The 19,113-nt window shown below is 36.8% G+C and overlaps 1 protein-coding gene across 1 annotated transcript in view; it reads right to left on the bottom strand.

The window, feature by feature from the left end:
• Positions 1–15,216, bottom strand: part of SPAST (spastin) — a gene marked incomplete at its 5' end in the record, with an annotated part of 25,257 nt that extends 10,041 nt beyond the window's left edge. The window contains 4 exons of the mRNA XM_009576861.1: positions 528–712; positions 7,932–8,027; positions 13,760–13,843; positions 15,133–15,216. Coding sequence (XP_009575156.1) covers positions 528–712; positions 7,932–8,027; positions 13,760–13,843; positions 15,133–15,216 — 449 coding nt within the window. The remainder of the gene's footprint in view (positions 1–527; positions 713–7,931; positions 8,028–13,759; positions 13,844–15,132) is intronic.
• Positions 15,217–19,113: the final 3,897 nt, after the last annotated feature.

Genomic DNA, 19,113 nt, shown 5'->3' with positions numbered 1-19,113 from the left:
GGAAAGAGATGGGTCAAAAGAAATGCAGCATTTTTGTGTCTTATTAGTATAGGACTTACTTTTGTATTTCAGTCACAAACTAACCATAACGTGCTTTTCAATGTGGTTGCAATACAATCTGTGCATGCATGCTTTGGAAGAGAAGGAATGTGGGGGGGGGAAATCTGTAGTTCTGGAGTAAGAGGGTTTTTTTCTCTCCATCTTTTACATACTGGGAGTAACATTTATTTTTCTCCTAAATAAGCTTCCCTCAGTTTCCCATGCAATTTTCAAAACAAGTAGTATCATTTATTACTGCGATCACTATTAAAATCTATTTGCCCATGCAGCTACCCGATGCCTCCCGATTTCTAAAATCCACTCTGCAGCCTAGCTCAAGAGGCTTGGCCAAAAATTTAGGCGTTTAGGGTTTTTTCCCAAAACTTTCTGCTACTACAATATTGCAATAAAGGCAGTAAATCTAAGGTTTGTTCTGGAATTTACATTGACTTTCCAAGTGTATACTGCTATAGTTATCCTTACTATACCTTATGAGTTGAAGCTGCAGGATTAGGTGCTGGTCTAGACACAGAAGTTGATATCCCACTGTAGCTAGGTGTTCTATGGTGACCTGAAAGGCCTGTAGATCCAGTTTTTGCAACAGTTTTTGAACGAGGAAGGGAATTACTCGTGTGTGTTAAGGGATCCTTCTTTTTGGGAACTGCTCCACTTTCTATAAGAAAACCAATGTTATGAGAACATTTTCAGCAGTCATACTTTTACCATCAATTCTAACGTGAAGATAGTATTGTTGACACATATAATACAGTATTATAGCAGAATAATACAAGTTTTTAAAGAGGTTTAGTACTTTTAAGGGGATATTAACTGTAGCTTTCTCCTGAAGTTAAGTTTTGAATTTTTAGGAGCTCTCAAAAGCAACACTAGTTAGCCATCTTAGAAAAGCTGGAGACGGCTAAGTCCTGTAACAAGGGAAGAACACCATCTACTCCTTAAGACAGAACACCAGCCAGAAGATTTTCCTTCCCAAGAACTCCTAAAAATAATCATTATAATAATACCAAATTTCCAGCCATTAGATTCAGAGCATTCGTTCCTTAAGTGATCTTAGCAGGCTAGTTACTTTGGATGCTAGCTAACACTATCTAGCACCTTCCACACAGAAGCTTCACCAAGGCACTTTAATTTGGGAAAATTAAAACAGTTACACCTGCAAGCAACTACTAGGAGCTTTTTCTTACAACTTTGTTTCACTTCAGGAATCTCAAGGTGTAAGTAAATTCTGAATGAACAGCTCTGAAGCAGTGTACCTTCCTACATGTAAAATTAAGTCTTAAAATATTATATTATACCACTGAATTCAAACACCACCACACATTCCATTCACACTTACTCTAACTCACCTCCATGATGGAGCAGGATGGCCTTAAATTAGGTGACAGATAAAACGTAACATATTGGCCACAGGTGATTTAACTACAAAAGGCTATTTTGGTCCAGAGTAAGTGAAATAGCACTTGATTTCTACATTCTCCGTACGGGATACACAATAAAATAAGATTCCCTGGCACAGAAATGGCAAGGGTAAAACATCAAAACAGAGACTAAGAGGTAAGAACGTGCTACAGCGAGCACACAGGTTGGTCAGGCTGGCTAATGATTAAAGCACAGCATCAGATCGGGGGGGTTTTGTGGTGGGAATGCAGTACTGGAAGCTGTCTAGTTCAGTACTGTTGTCTGCAATGGAAACTGTAAATACTGCCTTATTTTATATCCTTTTAAAAGGATTAAGGAGACTTTCGATTAGGTAAGACAAATATGGCATCAGAGGTAAGGAAGCACAAGATGGATTTCAGCTACAAGTTTCTTCACTAAGATTTTAGAAATCTGCAACTCAGTTTGACTTGTTAAGCAACAGGCCAGAGAACTCTGATTTTTAAGGAAGTTAATGACTCCACAAAGAATTTTTGATTTATAATATTGCAGTTCAGTGAAAAATACTTTAAGTAGAAAGCCTTACAGTTTTGAATGTTGTGTTTAAAAAATTCAAGTAAGAATACTTCAGTGAAACAGTATCATGGAAGGATCAATTAATTACTACAATGTTCTCAGCCTCTTTAAACATAAAAGTCTTGCATACTACCAAGGGCAAATCTTTACACAGCCTGCAGTTATCCATGCGTTGAACTACTTGGCTAACAAGCTTCTAGAGCCTTTCTTCAGTCACAAATCTACCCCTTTTAAGAGTTACAGAAACTCTGCAGGGTTCATCATAAAAAATGCAGATGTATCAATATTCAAAAAACAAGGGAACTTGAAGAATATGATTAACTACATTTACCTGTAAGATATTTCTCATTAAAAAAAAAAAACCAAAACCAACACACAAACCCACGCAAACAAACAAAAAAACCCCCAAAACCACCCAAAACCGGCTACTGGCTAAATCACATGCAGATCCAGAGCTGCTTAAATTTAGTCATTCCTGCACAGGAATTTCCAAGTCAAAAACTCTTCAAAATTAGGTATACTTAGTAACTTTCAAGTTCAAAAAAGCACTATATGAATCTATTAAAAACCTAGCTACTCATCACTCCGACTGGTCCAATTTAATCAAAAGGTGGCACTCAGTTTGGTGGTTGTTTCTTTTTTTTCCTTCAGCCTCATTTGCACAGCTGGCTTAAAGTCAACATGAGAAGGCTTCAAAAAGCTGAAGTAGTTTTTCTCCATCTCCTAAAATGTTGCTCAATTATCACACTTTCCCAGAACTACCCCCATCTATTGAGAACAATATACACATATGGCAATTTTGAGTATCATAAAATTGCACAGGTAAGGAATATTTCAGGAAGCTGGAAATACAGTGTAAGGAAGGAAAAAGAGAAAGGTTTAAATACAAATTACAGTTTACGTCCAGGAATCAAGACCACCAAGTTTACATATGTTCTGTGGTAAGTCCTGATGGAGAGCACAGAAAGAAGCACTGATGAACTACTCTTGAATATAGTTGTTCAGTGTCAGCTCCAGAGGGAAACTTCATTTTATATACAAATTTTCATTGAAGAAGCAAATAAAATTATGATCAAACTTTTCAGAATTACAGTTTATCTAAAGTTTACCTATTTCTAAAGGGTGAAGTGTTTAAGAGCACATATATGTCTCTTGTCAGACTGATAGCCCCTATTATTTCATTATGTAAAATATACATTTTCCTGTAACAAATGCAAAACCCCCAAAACACATTTCTTATGCATTTGTATTTGTCATCTGCTGAAAGACAGAAAATATGCTGCAAGTGGCCTTAAAACCTTTGTAATATCTCCAGCAGCGTTTTGCCAAATATTTCACCGTTCCATAAAAAACAGTAAGGAAGTGCCTACAATATGTTCCAGTCACAAAGACAGACCATGGTATTTTTTCAAGTGTATTTAAAACACTGAACAATCCAATTGTCTACTTCATCTATACTTACAGGATAGCAATAGGGGCATGATGATTTTGATTTTACTCTCTAATTCTTGACTGGACAGAATAATTTACTTCAAAGCTCCATGCTAATACTGCTAGATCATACAGAAAAAATAACTATCTGGTCCTGAAAGCATCCCTGCAATTTTAATCTGTCATCCAAATATATACACAACAAACAAATTACAAACAAGCAATGAGCAAAATTTTGTCTGAAGTTTTCTATTGGTTAAATTATGATAAGCTGCAGACACAGGGGCCCAATTTCAGACTCCCTTACAGAAAGAAATGTTAAAATGCATTTATTATATTTAACTGTTTTTAAAGGTAAAGTGAAGTAAGGATAAGTGTGAACAACTTTAAGAGAAGTTTGATTATACTATGCACCTGGAAACACAGAAACAAACTGGGAAACATGCAGCTCTAGCTTATTTATTTAATAAAGATAACAGCATGCTTTGTATTTCTAAAAAGCAAACCAATTATATTTTCTTTTGTGCATCTAAAACAGATTAAGGCACATCTTAATAAAAAAGTTGCTGCTGGTTTATAACTTCTTAAGCATCCAAAAAACAGTTTAAATTAAAATTAGCAGCAGCAGTTCCTGTATTGCAGAACAGTTTCCAGCCTTCAGTTGCAAAACCTTAAAAATCACCAGGGAATATTCCTCAGAAATTCCTTACGTATGCTTATTGGTAACTGATATAAAGTGACTATGAGTAGTTATTATATATAGTCTGTGGACCCCAAGTTGGGAAAAAAAAATTTCACCAGACTAGAATTGTCTATAACTTTATATACGTAGTTTTATTCAAAAAAATCTTTAAACTGCTTAGCTATACATTTTCTGCAAATATCGCATAGCAAAATACATGCAGCAACTGCAAGACTGATAGATATTCAGGATCAGTATTCACAATAGCCCCCAAAATAGTAATTCCTTCAAAGATTATATTCAGATTTTTCAAATCAAAATAGATTTCAAGTAATAAAAACTACCTAACAGAAAACTTCAGCTACTAACAAGGACCTGTTCCATGTTTCAAATGGTAGCACAGCTATACAAATCTGGGACGTAATAGTTCTCCTTTCTGAATTGACAGAGCCATGTCAGTCAAAGATCTACTGTTGCCAAATTATGGTGTTAAAAACGATCTTATTGCTACTTGTTCTTCTACTTGGGAAACTTCTTAAAAAACTTCAGGATTAAGACTTGAAAAACATTGCCAATATATGCCTACTATTAAAGACATGCCAGCAAATCCTTCCAAGTGAAAACTGAGATAAAATACTAGCTACTTGCACAGCGCTGATGTTGTATTAAGAGAGAGAAATTTAATGCTTTCTCTGATCTTGTATCATGCTGAGATTTACACGTTAAATGTAAAATGGTGCACTGGAATTACCGTAATACTATCAGTATTGTACGCCCAGTAATAAGTTCATAAAACTCATAAACACCGCCTTTGGCAAGACTAGCAAAATCTCCTTCCCAAGCTAGTTTAAAAACAAAAAACAACCACCCACAATGCAAAGGAAAACATGCATGTCTGAGAATAAAAAAAAAAAAAAAAAAAAAAAAAACCAACAAAAAAAAAAAAAAAAAAAAAAAAGAACCAGCTAATTTGTTTTACATCTAATTTAAGACTGCTGTGAGAACAAGATTGATGGATATTAAACAATAAACATGTATTTAAAAATAAAGTTTTAGGTCAAGGCTACTTGTTATTACTCTTAAGACAAGTTACTGTGTAGCCTTCTGCAGCTGAAGGGCAGGTGATACCGCTATAATAAGGTCTTATAAAACCTCGTTATAAATCTATCAGATAAATTTTCCAGAAGAATCTCTAGCTAATCAGTTAAGTTAGGAAACTATGAATGAGGAAGACAGGGATAAGTCAGTCATTTGTGCTAGAATCAAGTAAATTGGTCTGAAAGGCTGACACATAGCATCTTGAAAGAAGGAAGAATCTCAAATCAGTAACATTTTGGAAACATAAAAATGTGCAGTATAGCTGTGAGAATAGAATATCAAACAGAATTAAGCAGCAAAAACATACTTAAAGAGTTTGGCCTTTAAAGGCAAATGAAAGAAATCAAAGCACTTTTTGACCAAAGAAGGGGTAAAAAGGCACTTTCTTGATGTTAAAACTATGAATGATCATGTTTCACAATTCATAAAATCCTGGACTTCAAAAAGCCCAGTCTGATTAGGCAACAACACAGGTAATACTTTATGTAGATAGAAAAATGAAGCTTATGCCAGAGCCCTGTGGCTCAGTACTTCTGCGCTACCTGTACTTTCTCAGTAACAGCACTCCTCTTATCTCAAGCAGCTTGCAAGCTGATTTTGTACAGTTCTCTAAGAATTTGTTATCTACTTTGTGTTTTTAAATGATTGCAGCTGTTCATGTGAAAATACCAACTTTATTACAACATATATAAAGGAAGTACTTTTAAGAAAAAAATGTAGCACCGACATGTTCTTACAAACAAGACTCCCTCCCCTCACACCCCAAAAAAAGAGACAGAGAGAGTGTGAGAGAGAGTGAGCATGCGAGCGTAGGCACCAGCCAATTAAGAAATTCAGACATCAATTAATAGGCTGACTTTCCTGGTACTATCAGGGATCCCACAGCTGCAGAAGTTCAGCACTTTGGGTAAACCTCTAACTTCCACAAGTTATGAATCTGAAGTTTACTTTTAGTAATGTAAACGCAAATGGAAATGGAACAAGCCTCTTGAAGTCTTGTTCAAAGTAATCAGTAGATGCCTGGTACCTAACTCTTTTTTATGACCTGCTCTTCAGTCCTTCTGTCTCTTCTCAGATCCCACTGAGCCTGGTAAATGAAAGTTTCTCCATTAGCCTACATTCCATTTTCAGAAAGTCGGAAGACACTTTCTCAGAAAAAAGCATCCCTAGAAGACCATGGCCCTTCGCAGTTGTTTCACTACCCTTTCGTCCACAGTTTTGCAGAAGTTCCGTCATCCATCTTCTATAAGTCACCAGGAATATGACTCCAAATGGGTAAACTGACTAATACCAATTTCCACAAGTTTACCAACAGTGACCACCTCCCGCTACAGGAATTTCTGTAAATAAAAACACCTGCCACAGAACTAGCAAAATGTTCCTTCATTTCCAGTAGATGCCAATGGATATTCTATGCTTTGTTACTAACAGATTTAAGTAACTGAATTAACAGTTTTAAGAGTGAAAACTCAGTCTAACCTTCTCCTGCAGAATCTGAGATATTCATTGAGAAAAAGGTACAAAAACATATAAAGGAAAGAGTTTAAAGAAAAAGCTGTTCATATCAAATCAGATGGAGCACGTTACCAACTTTTGTGTGTATACGTATGTATTTGCTCATCCAACCTCTAGCCAACCAGGTAAAAAGACAACAGTTGTACTGGATCATTTAAGGTAAAGAGTTCTCAAGCTCAAACTACATAGGAACTTATACTGAAGAGACATTTTAACTACATCTTTTTGACAAATGCAGTTAACAAAAAATACCACACACAGAGTAATCTAAAGGTGCCTAACATGACATAGTTCCACTACTTTAACGTCTCGTACACTAGAGAGAATAAAACCAAACAGTAAGATGATTTCAGAACCAGAAATGGAGCTAAAAAAAAAAAAAAAGCATGTGGTTTACACTAAGTTTCAAGTTTAGTTACTTTAAAAACTGAATACTGCTCTTGACTCAGTAGACAAGCTTTATGAATTCCACTGCTTGTTAGCTGTCTATTTTACTTAACCTCATTATAGTCTACTGTACAAATTATCAGTTGAGATCACAGTTGTCACAATAGCTTACTGCTGGCTTAAAACATTCCCTGAAAACAATTCACAAACTTCACAGTAACTTTACTCCTTGTGTATGGACAAACAAGTTTACTTCCGGTATTTTAGTATCCCTTGTGCAGTCTTCTGGGAAAGGATAAAAACAAACTTCTTTGACAAAAAGCAAGAGCTAGTTTTTTTGCCCCTTGTTTTAATCGTGTATCACTTTCTCAGAGTAAAAAAACCACTGAAATTTAAAGCAGCTTAATGCAAATGCACATTCACTCTCACAATATTATAAAGGAAGAACTACTTATGTGGGCACAATATATAACCTACATTATCTACATTGACTTTGACACTTTTTAAAACAGGTTTAATTTAATTCCTTTAAGAATATAACATGAGAAATATTTTCTAAAACGTTGTCTTAGTAAATAGTTTTGGATTCTAGGACAGTTATTGTAAGAGAACTGAATACTACAAAATAAAACACTGACACAAAGTCATGGAAAGGATGGTGTTTTATACAAAGCCTTTAAAAACAGAAATATAAAACAATTTTTTTAAAAGTTGGTGGGGCCAGAACATAGCATTGCATATTTTTCCCTGTAATACACCAGAAAATGAGAGACATCCCCTCAATAGGCGCTGGTAAAACCAAACCCACCTGACTGGAGATGTCCATTGCGGCATGCCAGGTTAGTACTGTCATTATAGACCTCCATTTGCGGCTTGGAAATTTGCAAAACTGCCTGCAGCTTCTCTACATAGTAGACAGAGGGGGAGGGAGGAAAAAGGACAAAATAAACAAACAAAAAATAAAAATGAACCAAGAAAATTTATGTATGTTGAACACACAATGTCAAGTTTGGCTTTGTTATACTTGATACAGGGTTAAAGATAAAAGGAGTATTTCTATCTATTCTACATGTTTACCAAATTTGTAAGAAAATTCTGTCAGTATGAGCATGACTGAAAACAGCTTTAAAACTAGCCATTTACAGATGAGTTAATTACAAGAATCTTTCCAGTCTAGTGATTGTAGTTACTTCCCAAAAGCAATGGTCAGGATTAATTCAACTTTGTTTACTAAATATTTGTGTTAATAACCCATTTCTGAAAGTCCTTCCCAAGGTGTTACTTTTGACCAACTGCAAGGAGTCATCACTTTCCTGCATATTAAATGTTTCACTTAAGTAGTAACAGCCAGTCAATATTTTACAGAAACCTCAACTGTTCCAAGCAAAACATCATATATACATTACGATGATGTCTTTTAGGATCTCTATTTAGAAATGTAATTGCCTTGAAATTAAGTCAATAAAATTGTCATGCAAGCTGTGTTCTTTAAGACGATTAACTTCAGAAACATCTGAATACAAGATTTATAAGGCTAAAGATTAAGGAGAAAGACATTAACTCTAAGAAGTCATGATAAACTAGCCAAAGCGTAAGTCAAAGAGGTGTAAGGCTGTAAATGACACAAAACAAGAATTAAGTCTCAGGACTATCTGTTCTCTGCAGCTCACCTACCACTCCTGCTTTTCCCACTGCAGTTAAAAACCTCTAGGCCTTACTTTTGGGGCACTTTACAGCCTCTCCCACCTTTATTTCACACACACACACCTTTTTTGTAAAAAGAAAACACGGTTTGTAAGGATGCAAGGCATACATTGTCACACTACCCCCCCTCCTTTTTTTTTTTCACCTCTCCCCAGAGATAACAGTACCAAGAAGCTGCAGGAAAACAGATGGCCAAGTAGAGGAGCGATGTCCTCTGGCAACATGAAAGCACATACTGCAAAAGAAGACTAATTCTACTGAAAATGTGCACAGCCAAGATCATAAATGCTCTGACTGGAGGAAGAATTGCCATTCAGAGCTTGCAGATTGTCCAACTAACAAGCATAAACACTTCCTTGCTTCCGCTTCTTTGTCTATTACAGATCTTTTTCCAGTCTTTCTGCTTCATTCCTTTCTTCTTCTGCCTGCTCCTGATCACTCACCACTTAGCTTCCCTGAAAAGTATCTTTAGGCCCAATAGTTTAAGTGATGGTTTAATAATAATCCCTGACTGAACAAGATCAACTAAACAAGCGGTTTAGAGTGAAAATTTAGTAGCCACAGGCAAATACGAAAAGCTAAAGTTCAAGATTAGTATGTGCACCCAGGGTTTACTTTGTTTTAAATTGAAAGCATTGAGGAGTCGGGTACAGTAAAACAAAAAAACGTTAGCTGCACAAGAACAGCCTACAAACAACCACAAGCTTTGTAACGTGCAAGAAGCTACCCTAAGAAACCTCCCTCTAAAGAAGTCTAAGAAAAGTCCTTTTAGAATGACTGACCGCAGACACAGTGTACTATTTTAGTGGGCGCAGCACTACTGAAGGAGACAGCAGAATAGTCTACTCCCTGCCCAAGTCTACTCCTGCAATCTGAATGGAAAGTACATAGAGAAGCTTAGGAAACAAGATTAGTATTAATAGACTTGGTAAGATATTAGATAATCAGTTAAGTTTTGAAGAACATTTCTGAACCTTACAAAAAACCTTTCTAGCGAGTGACCACAATAAAATCAATCTGCTTGGGCAGGAATTCAGGAAATGCTATTTGCTTCAACACTACAGTTTGAGACTAGGGTTTTACCACAATTATCAATGGCTTAGCAAGTTCCACATATTCAGGAACTCCAAAACTGAAACAAAAAAAATGTAATCCAACTGTTATCCAGTTTCAATTCACACATTGTCTTCCCATCACATTACGTATTAACATGTAATTTTAACATTGCACATAAAATTACATAAAGCAAACATATCACTTTTCTTGAGAGACAGTGTAGCTGTACAGCCCTTTGGAATAATGAAAATAAATTGAGCTATTAAATATTATTCCAGGGAATTAACAGGACACCCTATCACCTTCCATTTAAATGCTTTCTCCCTATGTCTCCAGACATTGGGGCGGAGGGGGCGGGGTGTGGGGTGTGGAATGTTTACAGAATCTCATTCATTATTTCTCCGTGATGATATAACATTGACATAAACCTACCAAATAAACACCACTGCAGCTGTTGTCTTATTTATGCAACGCTAGACCTCGAGTTCAAGGTAACTGATTTCTAATTAAAAAAAAAAAAACAAAAAACCATTGCCTTATAACACAAGCCTGAAGCAAAACCACCATCACCTCCAAGAAACTGGAAGAATCCCAAAAGCTGTTCATTGAAGCTCGTATCTATACACGGGCAGCATTATCACCAAAGAGGATACTTATGAAAGTTATTTTAATTATGTGCCATGTGCATCCTTCAACCAAAATACTGAAACTACACATAGTACACAGAAAGGCACTAGTGCTGACAGAAATCTATCCCCCTAAAGAAAGTCTCTCTGAAATGGAGAACACAGTGTATAGCGTTAGAATTGAGTAGTGTTGCAATGGACATTGTGATTATCTATCTTTAAGAACAGCAAACTGCTGAGTTTTATGTATTGACTGTAGAAAACAAATATCCTCCTGTGATTCTAAATATATCAAATATAATGATTCTAACATGGGTGATCAGTCATCCAGGAGAGATCAGGTCTATGAAGACCATCAGAGCAAGATTTATCCACTCACCTAAATAACTGCACAACTAACACACCCTAGACCGTGTCAAAAACAGGGGCTGCCACCAATTCAAATGGTAGAACTTGGAAGTTCCCTGACAGCTAGCACAACTCAATATTGTCACTGGACTGCCAAAGTGATTAAGTCACCTTGAGGTGCTCTGAAACACACCTGGAGTAACTTCAGCTTTCAGGCTGTGTCATACTACAGCTTTAAACAGAATACGATACAGTAATTTAGACTCAAAATGAAAACAGGGCTCAAAATAGTAAAGCCAACATCCAAGGTAAGTAGCTACATCCTCTTGGTCGAACATTAGAAGGCATCAGTGGTGTGATGACGCATGGTGATAACACATGGGCACGATCAGATATCACACTCCCCTCAGTGGTGTCCAACACCCCCCTCAATGGTGTCATGCAACTTAAACTTACATTGATGATCCAACACACTTCAAAAAAATCAAAGCACTGACCACTTTTAAGGAACAGTTATAATCCATATGATTTAATTTTCACTTTCTATGTATTACCAATGTAACTTGCTTGACTGGATGGCATTTCAGTTAGGTAGTCTGCAATCACATCTCTGCCTAGCAAGCAGGATGAAATATTTGATATTATTGTCTACTTTAAGTCTGTTTTATCCTGCCAGCTAATGCAATAAAGGACTTGCCCATTCTCCCTTAAGAAATGGAGAAATTCCACAGGGCTAGCGGAAAACACTCTTTGACCTTAAGAGTTGGATTCATAGGAAAAATCACGTTATTGAATCTTAAGAGCTTCAAGAGTCTCAAGTTTAGTTCAACTACAAAAGCATCTCTACACCACTTAAAAACTTCCAAATACCTGTTACTATAAGTAACAAGATAAAAGCTATGTTTAAAATTGCACATGCAATTCAACTCTAGATTACCTTAAATTTCAACAAAATCCATGTAAAATGACATATAAAGTAATAAAAACAGATGCTGTCAATACCTGAAAGTTGGTTAGGTGGTATAACAAATATTACTCAAATAGATCCATAATGATCAAGCTTGCAGGGATTTAAATCCATTGGAGTATCTCTCCAAACAACATCTTTTTCCTTCCTAAAGGGCAGACGACTTCACTTGCTCCTTTCTATCCAAATTTTGATCTCAGGTACATCGTTTGAGGCAGATCCTTAGTGCAAACTGAACAAGAACCTAAGCAGAACAAAGTACTAAACTTCTGATAATTTCAAAGTAAAAATAAAATAAATCATATTTGACATCAACTTATGCAATGAACACTATTCTATCTGTTTACCTTTCAATCTGCACTCTGAATGAGGAATACAAATAGCATGTGATCACACATTCTGGTAGTAAAGATGAATGTACCAGCTTGACTTCAACTTTAGTTTTTTTGCAGTGTTTACCCTTTTTACTTTTTCCATCAGAGCACAGCAAGCAACTTAACCAACATCGCAAGTGCTATTACAATAACGCAAGCAAGGATGAAGCGCTACCCACAAAATACAGGCATTGCTACTTCAAGGTTCAAAGAACAGCAAATTTTTTAAAGAAAACCTAGTTACTTGCAATTAGGAATGTCAGCAACAAGCCGTACCTTATCAAAGATTGTTAGCATGTAATCACTTTCACTCTTGTTCCCTAGTTTGTATTACCTCTAGGAGTCAGCCTTTAACCCCAAGGAGTAGAAAGTATCTTTTCTGCATATGCTGAGGTTCTACTGACAAACACCCATAATAAAGCTTAGAAGCCAGAAGCCTCTTTCACCCCATGTTCCCTTCACTTTTTTTCAAAAAGAATTAAGGACACCAGGAACTCAAGGGAGACAAAAGGGATTCACTTTCTCCTAGTTGTCACAACTTCCCTGTCAGTTACCAGTCAGGACCACAGAATCACAAAGTGTAAGAGGAGAAAAGAACATGAGTTTTCCTGTCTGCTCTATATGCTCCTAGGAGAGGGAGTTAGTAGAACTCAAAACAACACAGTGCAAGATTAAAGCTACAGATACGCAAGATAAACTCAAGTACGTTCCTTAGTTCTCCCCTTAAAGAGCAATTAAAAAAAAAAAAAAAAAAAATCTTATTTTCATTTTACTGCTTGAACTGAAAGCATTTCCAAAGATCTCAATTTAGAGGATGCACTACACAAAGCTGTGGGATTGTAGCTTGATGGGGAGGGGGGATCTTTGTCTGTTTATCAGGCACAGTAAGATGCCATTTCCAATCCTGCCTGTTTTACTCTGTCCATTAAGAGCTTATACACAACACTTAATTTTGATAAAGCTAAAACTACACAACACTATGCTTCTGAAAAGAAGTGATCTTACCTGCTAGTCTTAAAATAGAACCCTACTAGGTAAAAATCACGAGAATTAGGATTTCACAACCTTATGGTCTACATAATGCTAAAGAATTATTATTACAGTACATACCAATAATCAGGAAAATTGTTATGTCAGTTGACAGCAAGAATTAAGAGAACATGAAGTAGTTACACTTACAGAAGGCACATTTAGCACTGATGATCGGCAATATAAGTTTTACTACAGTTCTAACACAGAAATCCTAAACTAACTCCAACAAGAGTTAGTCAAGACTTCCTCAGTTTACGAGTCAAGCATGCTATGGTATATAGACTTCTCAGTTACTTTTACACCTATTTCTTAAGGCATAAGGAAGTGGGTCACGAGATTCCAATTTCAAAATCCATCAACAGCATTGAAAAAATATTACTTGCTCTCAAGTAAAAATCAAACTTAAGAGACCCTACACAGATAATGACTCCTTCACTTTAAAAATCAAAGTAATATTTTAGAAGAATGCATTACATGAAGTTGTGCAAATAATGACAAACTTTCCAAAGTCATGAATTGTAACTGGTACCTAAAAGCTGCAAGCGATCCTTGGCCATTGCCAAATTTGTCATCATTTTAGATTGCAGACGTCGAGCCCGTTCACACTGATCACCTTACAAAGAAAAATCAATGTTAAAACACAATTTGGCAAATTAACTTTTTTAAGTGCTAAAATACTGACACCCAGCCTTCCCTCCTCTTCCTCCCACCCCTTATCTACCCCCTCCACTAAGGAACATTGTTGCAAAACTAATGAAAAAATCCTAAAGCTTTCTATTTAATCAAGAATTTAAAGTTAGTTGACACTATCTGCTTTATAATATTGCTCGTAGAGCGGTGGGAACCCAAGCATAGCTTTGCACATTCTCTAACATCTCAGGCTGACATAATATATGTTCTTTGTCACTGCATTTTTCTAAACAGAAGTCAAACAAAAAAAATTTTTAAAAAGCCTGAAAAGTGACTGAGAGGCAAGTACAATTTGAAATAATTCACTTTGGCAAAATAAACAGATTTAAATTCAGTTGACTGTGTCCCTTTACATTTCAAAGCACACAGAATTACAGACATTAATATCACCACTTCCTAAAAAATAGTGTCTGTTCAAGACAAGCTTTTTTTTTTTTTTTTTTAAACTGTGCAATGTAGACTGGTTCTATCAAATGCCACTGGTACTGCTGTGTAAGTACGACGTCACCATATACTCTTCACTAACATTTCTAAACATAGCTGAGGAACAAAGCAGCAATCTGCAAAAGCAGTTACAGGTTTGGGGTTTTTTGGAGGTTGTGTTATTATTATTACTATCATATTATTTTGAGGACAGAAATTCTTAGCAAGTCCTTCACGCTACACCTATTTCTCTATGGTACATACCTGCTTCTACACTACAGCTTAAAATGTTTCCATATACACAGATGGCTTTATTCCTTTGTTGGAAATGTTCAGCTATTTTGGCATAAGCTGTTCAGAAACATAATGCTAGACCACTCCAGATTGGGGTGTTTCTTTTTTAGTTATACTGAAAAGAATATAAAATTCTGCATAAATGAGAACATGAACTGTCAACTTTGGCAAATCAAATCAGAACACAGTATTTTGGCATTCCCGTTATATAAGAAATCAAATGTTTTACTTTAGAATTTTCACGAACTGCTTATGATTTTGGATAGTCTGAAGATATTTGGAGCAAGATTTGCATGTGTTATAGACCAGAACCTTAAGGTAGAACAGAGAAATGGACCAGTGTTCACCTACAGCTAAAACAGGAATAAGAAACACTTGTGAATTAATTCATACAGCAGACCATTCCTAGCACCTACCATATTTAGCAATACTGATTCCTCACTTTGAAGAAGCCATAAACCAAAATCTTTTCCACAAAACTCAAAACTGGCTTACCTTGACCAATTACTAAGACAGCTATTCCTTTTTCCAGTTCTTCAATTCCTTTCTTATACCATTCAACAGCTTGTTCCTTTTGTCCTGCTTAAAAAGGAAGTGAACCCATTATTTTCTGTAATGAATTAAAGCTTAGGAATGGTTCCATATAATGCTGCGTAAAACAAGTAAGAGGAAGGAAGAGATATTTGAACAAAATTCTATGATTTAAAGAAACACTTAAAGGGACACTGTCAACTTTATATCTACCTAGTTTCAAATAAACTTTTCTATTAAAAACAGGTACTACACCAGCCTCAAATCACTTTTGCCTGTTTTAGGAATACTTCTCCATCTGCCTTAAAGAGATCAGTCCCCTAAAACAAAAACAACCACCAAAAGAAAAGGTAAAAAAGTTAGCCTACACATATTCATTCACAACAGAAATGGTGAAATTAACAGTTTTCCTTTCTGGAACATCAAAGTGAGACATGCTTCTCAATCTTCCAGTGATAGCCAATACCAAAGTAACACTAGAAGCACAGAAACTCAAGAAGAAAAGCAATGAGTCTAAGATACTACAGGAGTGAGACAAGAGACACTTTTCCCCTGGTTAACCTTTGTAGCAGCTCATTTGTCATGGGGGTATTTCTTTGTTCATCCTATCATGAAACTGCTGTATTGGAGGTATATGTCAACTTTCACATGAAGTACAATACACGCAGAATTAGAGTACACCTCTGTACCATCAATGTCCTTAACAGATATTAGAGCAAATACAACCATAAACATGCCTATGCCTAACCTATACTATCTGACACCATGACAGCAAATAACCCATTGAAGAGATATTCATTTCATATTGCTCCCCTTCTATAAATACTCTGCATTAAAAAGATACTTGCCTGCATATGGAAACATACTTTTGCAAGTTAGGTATGTCACACTAAGCATGCCTTTCCACACAGGAATACAGCACATTAGGTATTACAATTTAAACCCGATTAGCGGTAACAAGCTGCTAGCGCTAGAAAAAACAAAAATGCCTAGAATGAAACCTTCAGATATCATTACCCTAGTTTCAGAAGAGAGAACGTTTCACAAAACTATTCCTCAGTGCGAGTTACCAGTGACTGTGTTACTTCTGCACTCAAATCTTTTGGTAACTTCAGTCCCAAACCTATTTTCTAGCAAATTTTAGTGCCAGTAAAAATATTTCAATACATTTCTAGAATCCTTTTAAGGGTTTCCTCTTCCTCCTCTCCAGATGCAAAATCTTTTAATAACATTCGGCAAGTTACCCTGTACAGGTAATTCCACGCTTTGCTCATCTTACAGACACAAACCACAGGAGTACCTTCCTACAGTCATGTACGTCACACACCTTGGGAATCATTTTATTACTGCCCTTTCTCCGCCAGCCTCATATATCCTGACTGCTAAGGACAAAGCTAGATAAATTAAATCATCGAAGCTGAGTGACTTTGATCCTCCGCTCTGTAGCCTTTTTTTCCTTTAAGCTTCTCCCCATCACCTCTAGAAACAGTTTTGACTGCAGTGTAAATCTAATGCTGATTATGGCTATTAGAAATCAAATTTTAGATGATTCCAGCCACCTCTGCTATTGCCTGAATTGCTTTGCTATTCTGAAGAGCAATTGCGAACATGCCAAGGTCATCATTAAAATCTCATTTCCACCTTTTAACTGGAGAAGTTTTAAAAGCAATATACCAAACCGAGCTGTTTGCAAAGATAGTGTTCTGAACCCACACAGAACAGTTTACTAGTTCTCAGTGATCAAGACATTAAAAGTACAGTAAAAAAGTCACATTCCTTAGAAGTCATTGATTTGCTGTACTGGGTCTGGCTAGGATGGAGTTAATTTTCTTCACAGCAGCCGCTATGGTGCTGTGTTTCGGATTTGTGACTAAAACAGTGTTGGTAACACACCAGTGTTTTGGCTATTGCTGAACAGCTTGCACAGCCTCAAGGTTTTCTTTTTCCCACTCTAGATCCCCAGCAAGTAGGCTGGTGGTGCATGACAAGTTGGGAGGGGACACCGGCAGGATGACTGACCCAAATTGGCCAAAGGGATATTCCGTATGGTGTAATATCATGCCTAGCAATAACAACTTGGGTAGAGGAAGAACAGGGTGGGGGCTGTCTTCCAAGGCAGCCATTGCTCAGAAACTGACTGGGCATTGGTCAGTAATTCCCTTTGCATCACTTGCCTTCCCCTCACCTCTTTCCTTCACTTATTAATGTGTCCTTATGCTGAACCACAAGTTTTCTCACTTTTGCTCTTCCTATTCTCTCCTCTGTCCCACGGAGGGGAGTAAACAAGCAGCTATGTGGGTGCTTAGCTGCTCGCTGGGGTCAACCCACCTCATGTGCTTCTCAGTCCCAGGAAAAGATGTTAAGCTTGATTTTGAAAATACCAAAACAAGAATATTAATTTCCCCAATAATTCAGCAGCATAAAAATTACCAGCAGTGCTATCACAATTACTGAAGCGCGCATCGCTTCCAGAACAGCAAAAACACCACATAATTAACAGGATATTAGACAACCCAGAAATCCCAACCATTTCACATACTCCGCCTAATAAATTGTTTTCTGTTGGAAGTTATAAAAAACTTGTTTACATATCAAATAAATTCAAAGGTATGCAAGTATTCCAGTAAAAACAGATAAGCAAATAACAAATCTATGTATCAAAGCAAAGTAAGTTCTTTCTCAGTGAAATGAATACTGCATTTGCAGGGTTGTAACAGCTTTGCAACTGCTTGTGTTAGCAGCAAAGATTTTTTTCTGACTAAATGTATGACCTGTGCGGCTAATTCATATGTCACAACTCTAAAAATATCTATAAAGCAAGTCCATGATTAAAATCGGTATTTGAAGGCTTACCCTTCAAACCACCAACAGTTACAAGCCACAACAGTAGAATAGACACCTGATAATTTAAGACTTAGCTACTCTTCACTGAGCAATCATCAAAAACACTGAAGTCTTAAGCTACCTCACCTTCTTTCATGCTTTGCTCCTATGACCCTCAATGCCCTTATACTGTACATCTGTTCTGAACTAACCTTGCTGTACATGGTGGGTTTTTTTCTCCCAGAGCTTAACACTGCCACTCCCAAATTGTCAATGCAAAGCAAGACACATCCCTTGCTTTTACGGTGCGCTCAGCATGTAGCTTCTATTGAAGGCCTATTCCTATATTTTTAACTTCCTCCTCTAGTACAGCAGTTTCACTAAAGCTCAACTGAAAGCGTGTAACAAAGTATTCTGATGTTTCCAGGTGATTTTAAAATCCAGCTCAGCATGCTCCTAAGGACTACCTTTTGGATGCTGACAGAGTTGTGCTGCTGCATTTAGATTAAATGGCTAAATCAAATGCACTAGCAATTGCTTCTTTTTTTTTAATCCTCTAGACAGGAAAAAAATAATTCCTCACTCCTGTGTTTTATTTAATCGAACCCTAAATATCCTCCTTAAGATCTTCTAGTCACATAGTGATAGTTTTTTTTAAGAGTAAGCATGTCAAACAGCTTAAGAAAAGTATTTTTAAAAAGCAACTGCCAAAACATGAATAAACATTGCTTTCCTTAAAAGCCAGATGACTCCAAATGGGCAGTTTGAGAGCCAAGTTTCCTGAAGATTCACTTCAATACTTCCATCATTTGTCAGACAGTACATTAAAGGGTGCACCCTTATTACTGTCCCGCGTGCTTTTCTTGTCCGGGTGCCCTGGTTAAACCGAAAGCTACTTACAGTCACACCCCCCGATTTTTAATCGCCTCACCCAGACCTCCGCATCAAAAATTCTAACTTAAAGTTGTTAGAGTGAAATACAAAGACTTGCTTTGCGTGGGAGATCGGTCTGAGCCGCAGCTTTTTGATCCAACCTGCGCCCGCCGGCTGCGGCGAGGCAGGGACGGACCCAGCTGGGGCGGCGGCGGGGGAGCAAAGCACCGCAGCCGCCTGCAGACGCCC

The sequence above is a fragment of the Fulmarus glacialis genome, unplaced genomic scaffold (genome assembly GCF_000690835.1).
Source record: "Fulmarus glacialis isolate BGI_N327 unplaced genomic scaffold, ASM69083v1 scaffold45164, whole genome shotgun sequence".
NCBI lineage: Eukaryota > Metazoa > Chordata > Aves > Procellariiformes > Procellariidae > Fulmarus > Fulmarus glacialis.
This window is presented reverse-complemented; position numbering and strand designations above follow the sequence as displayed.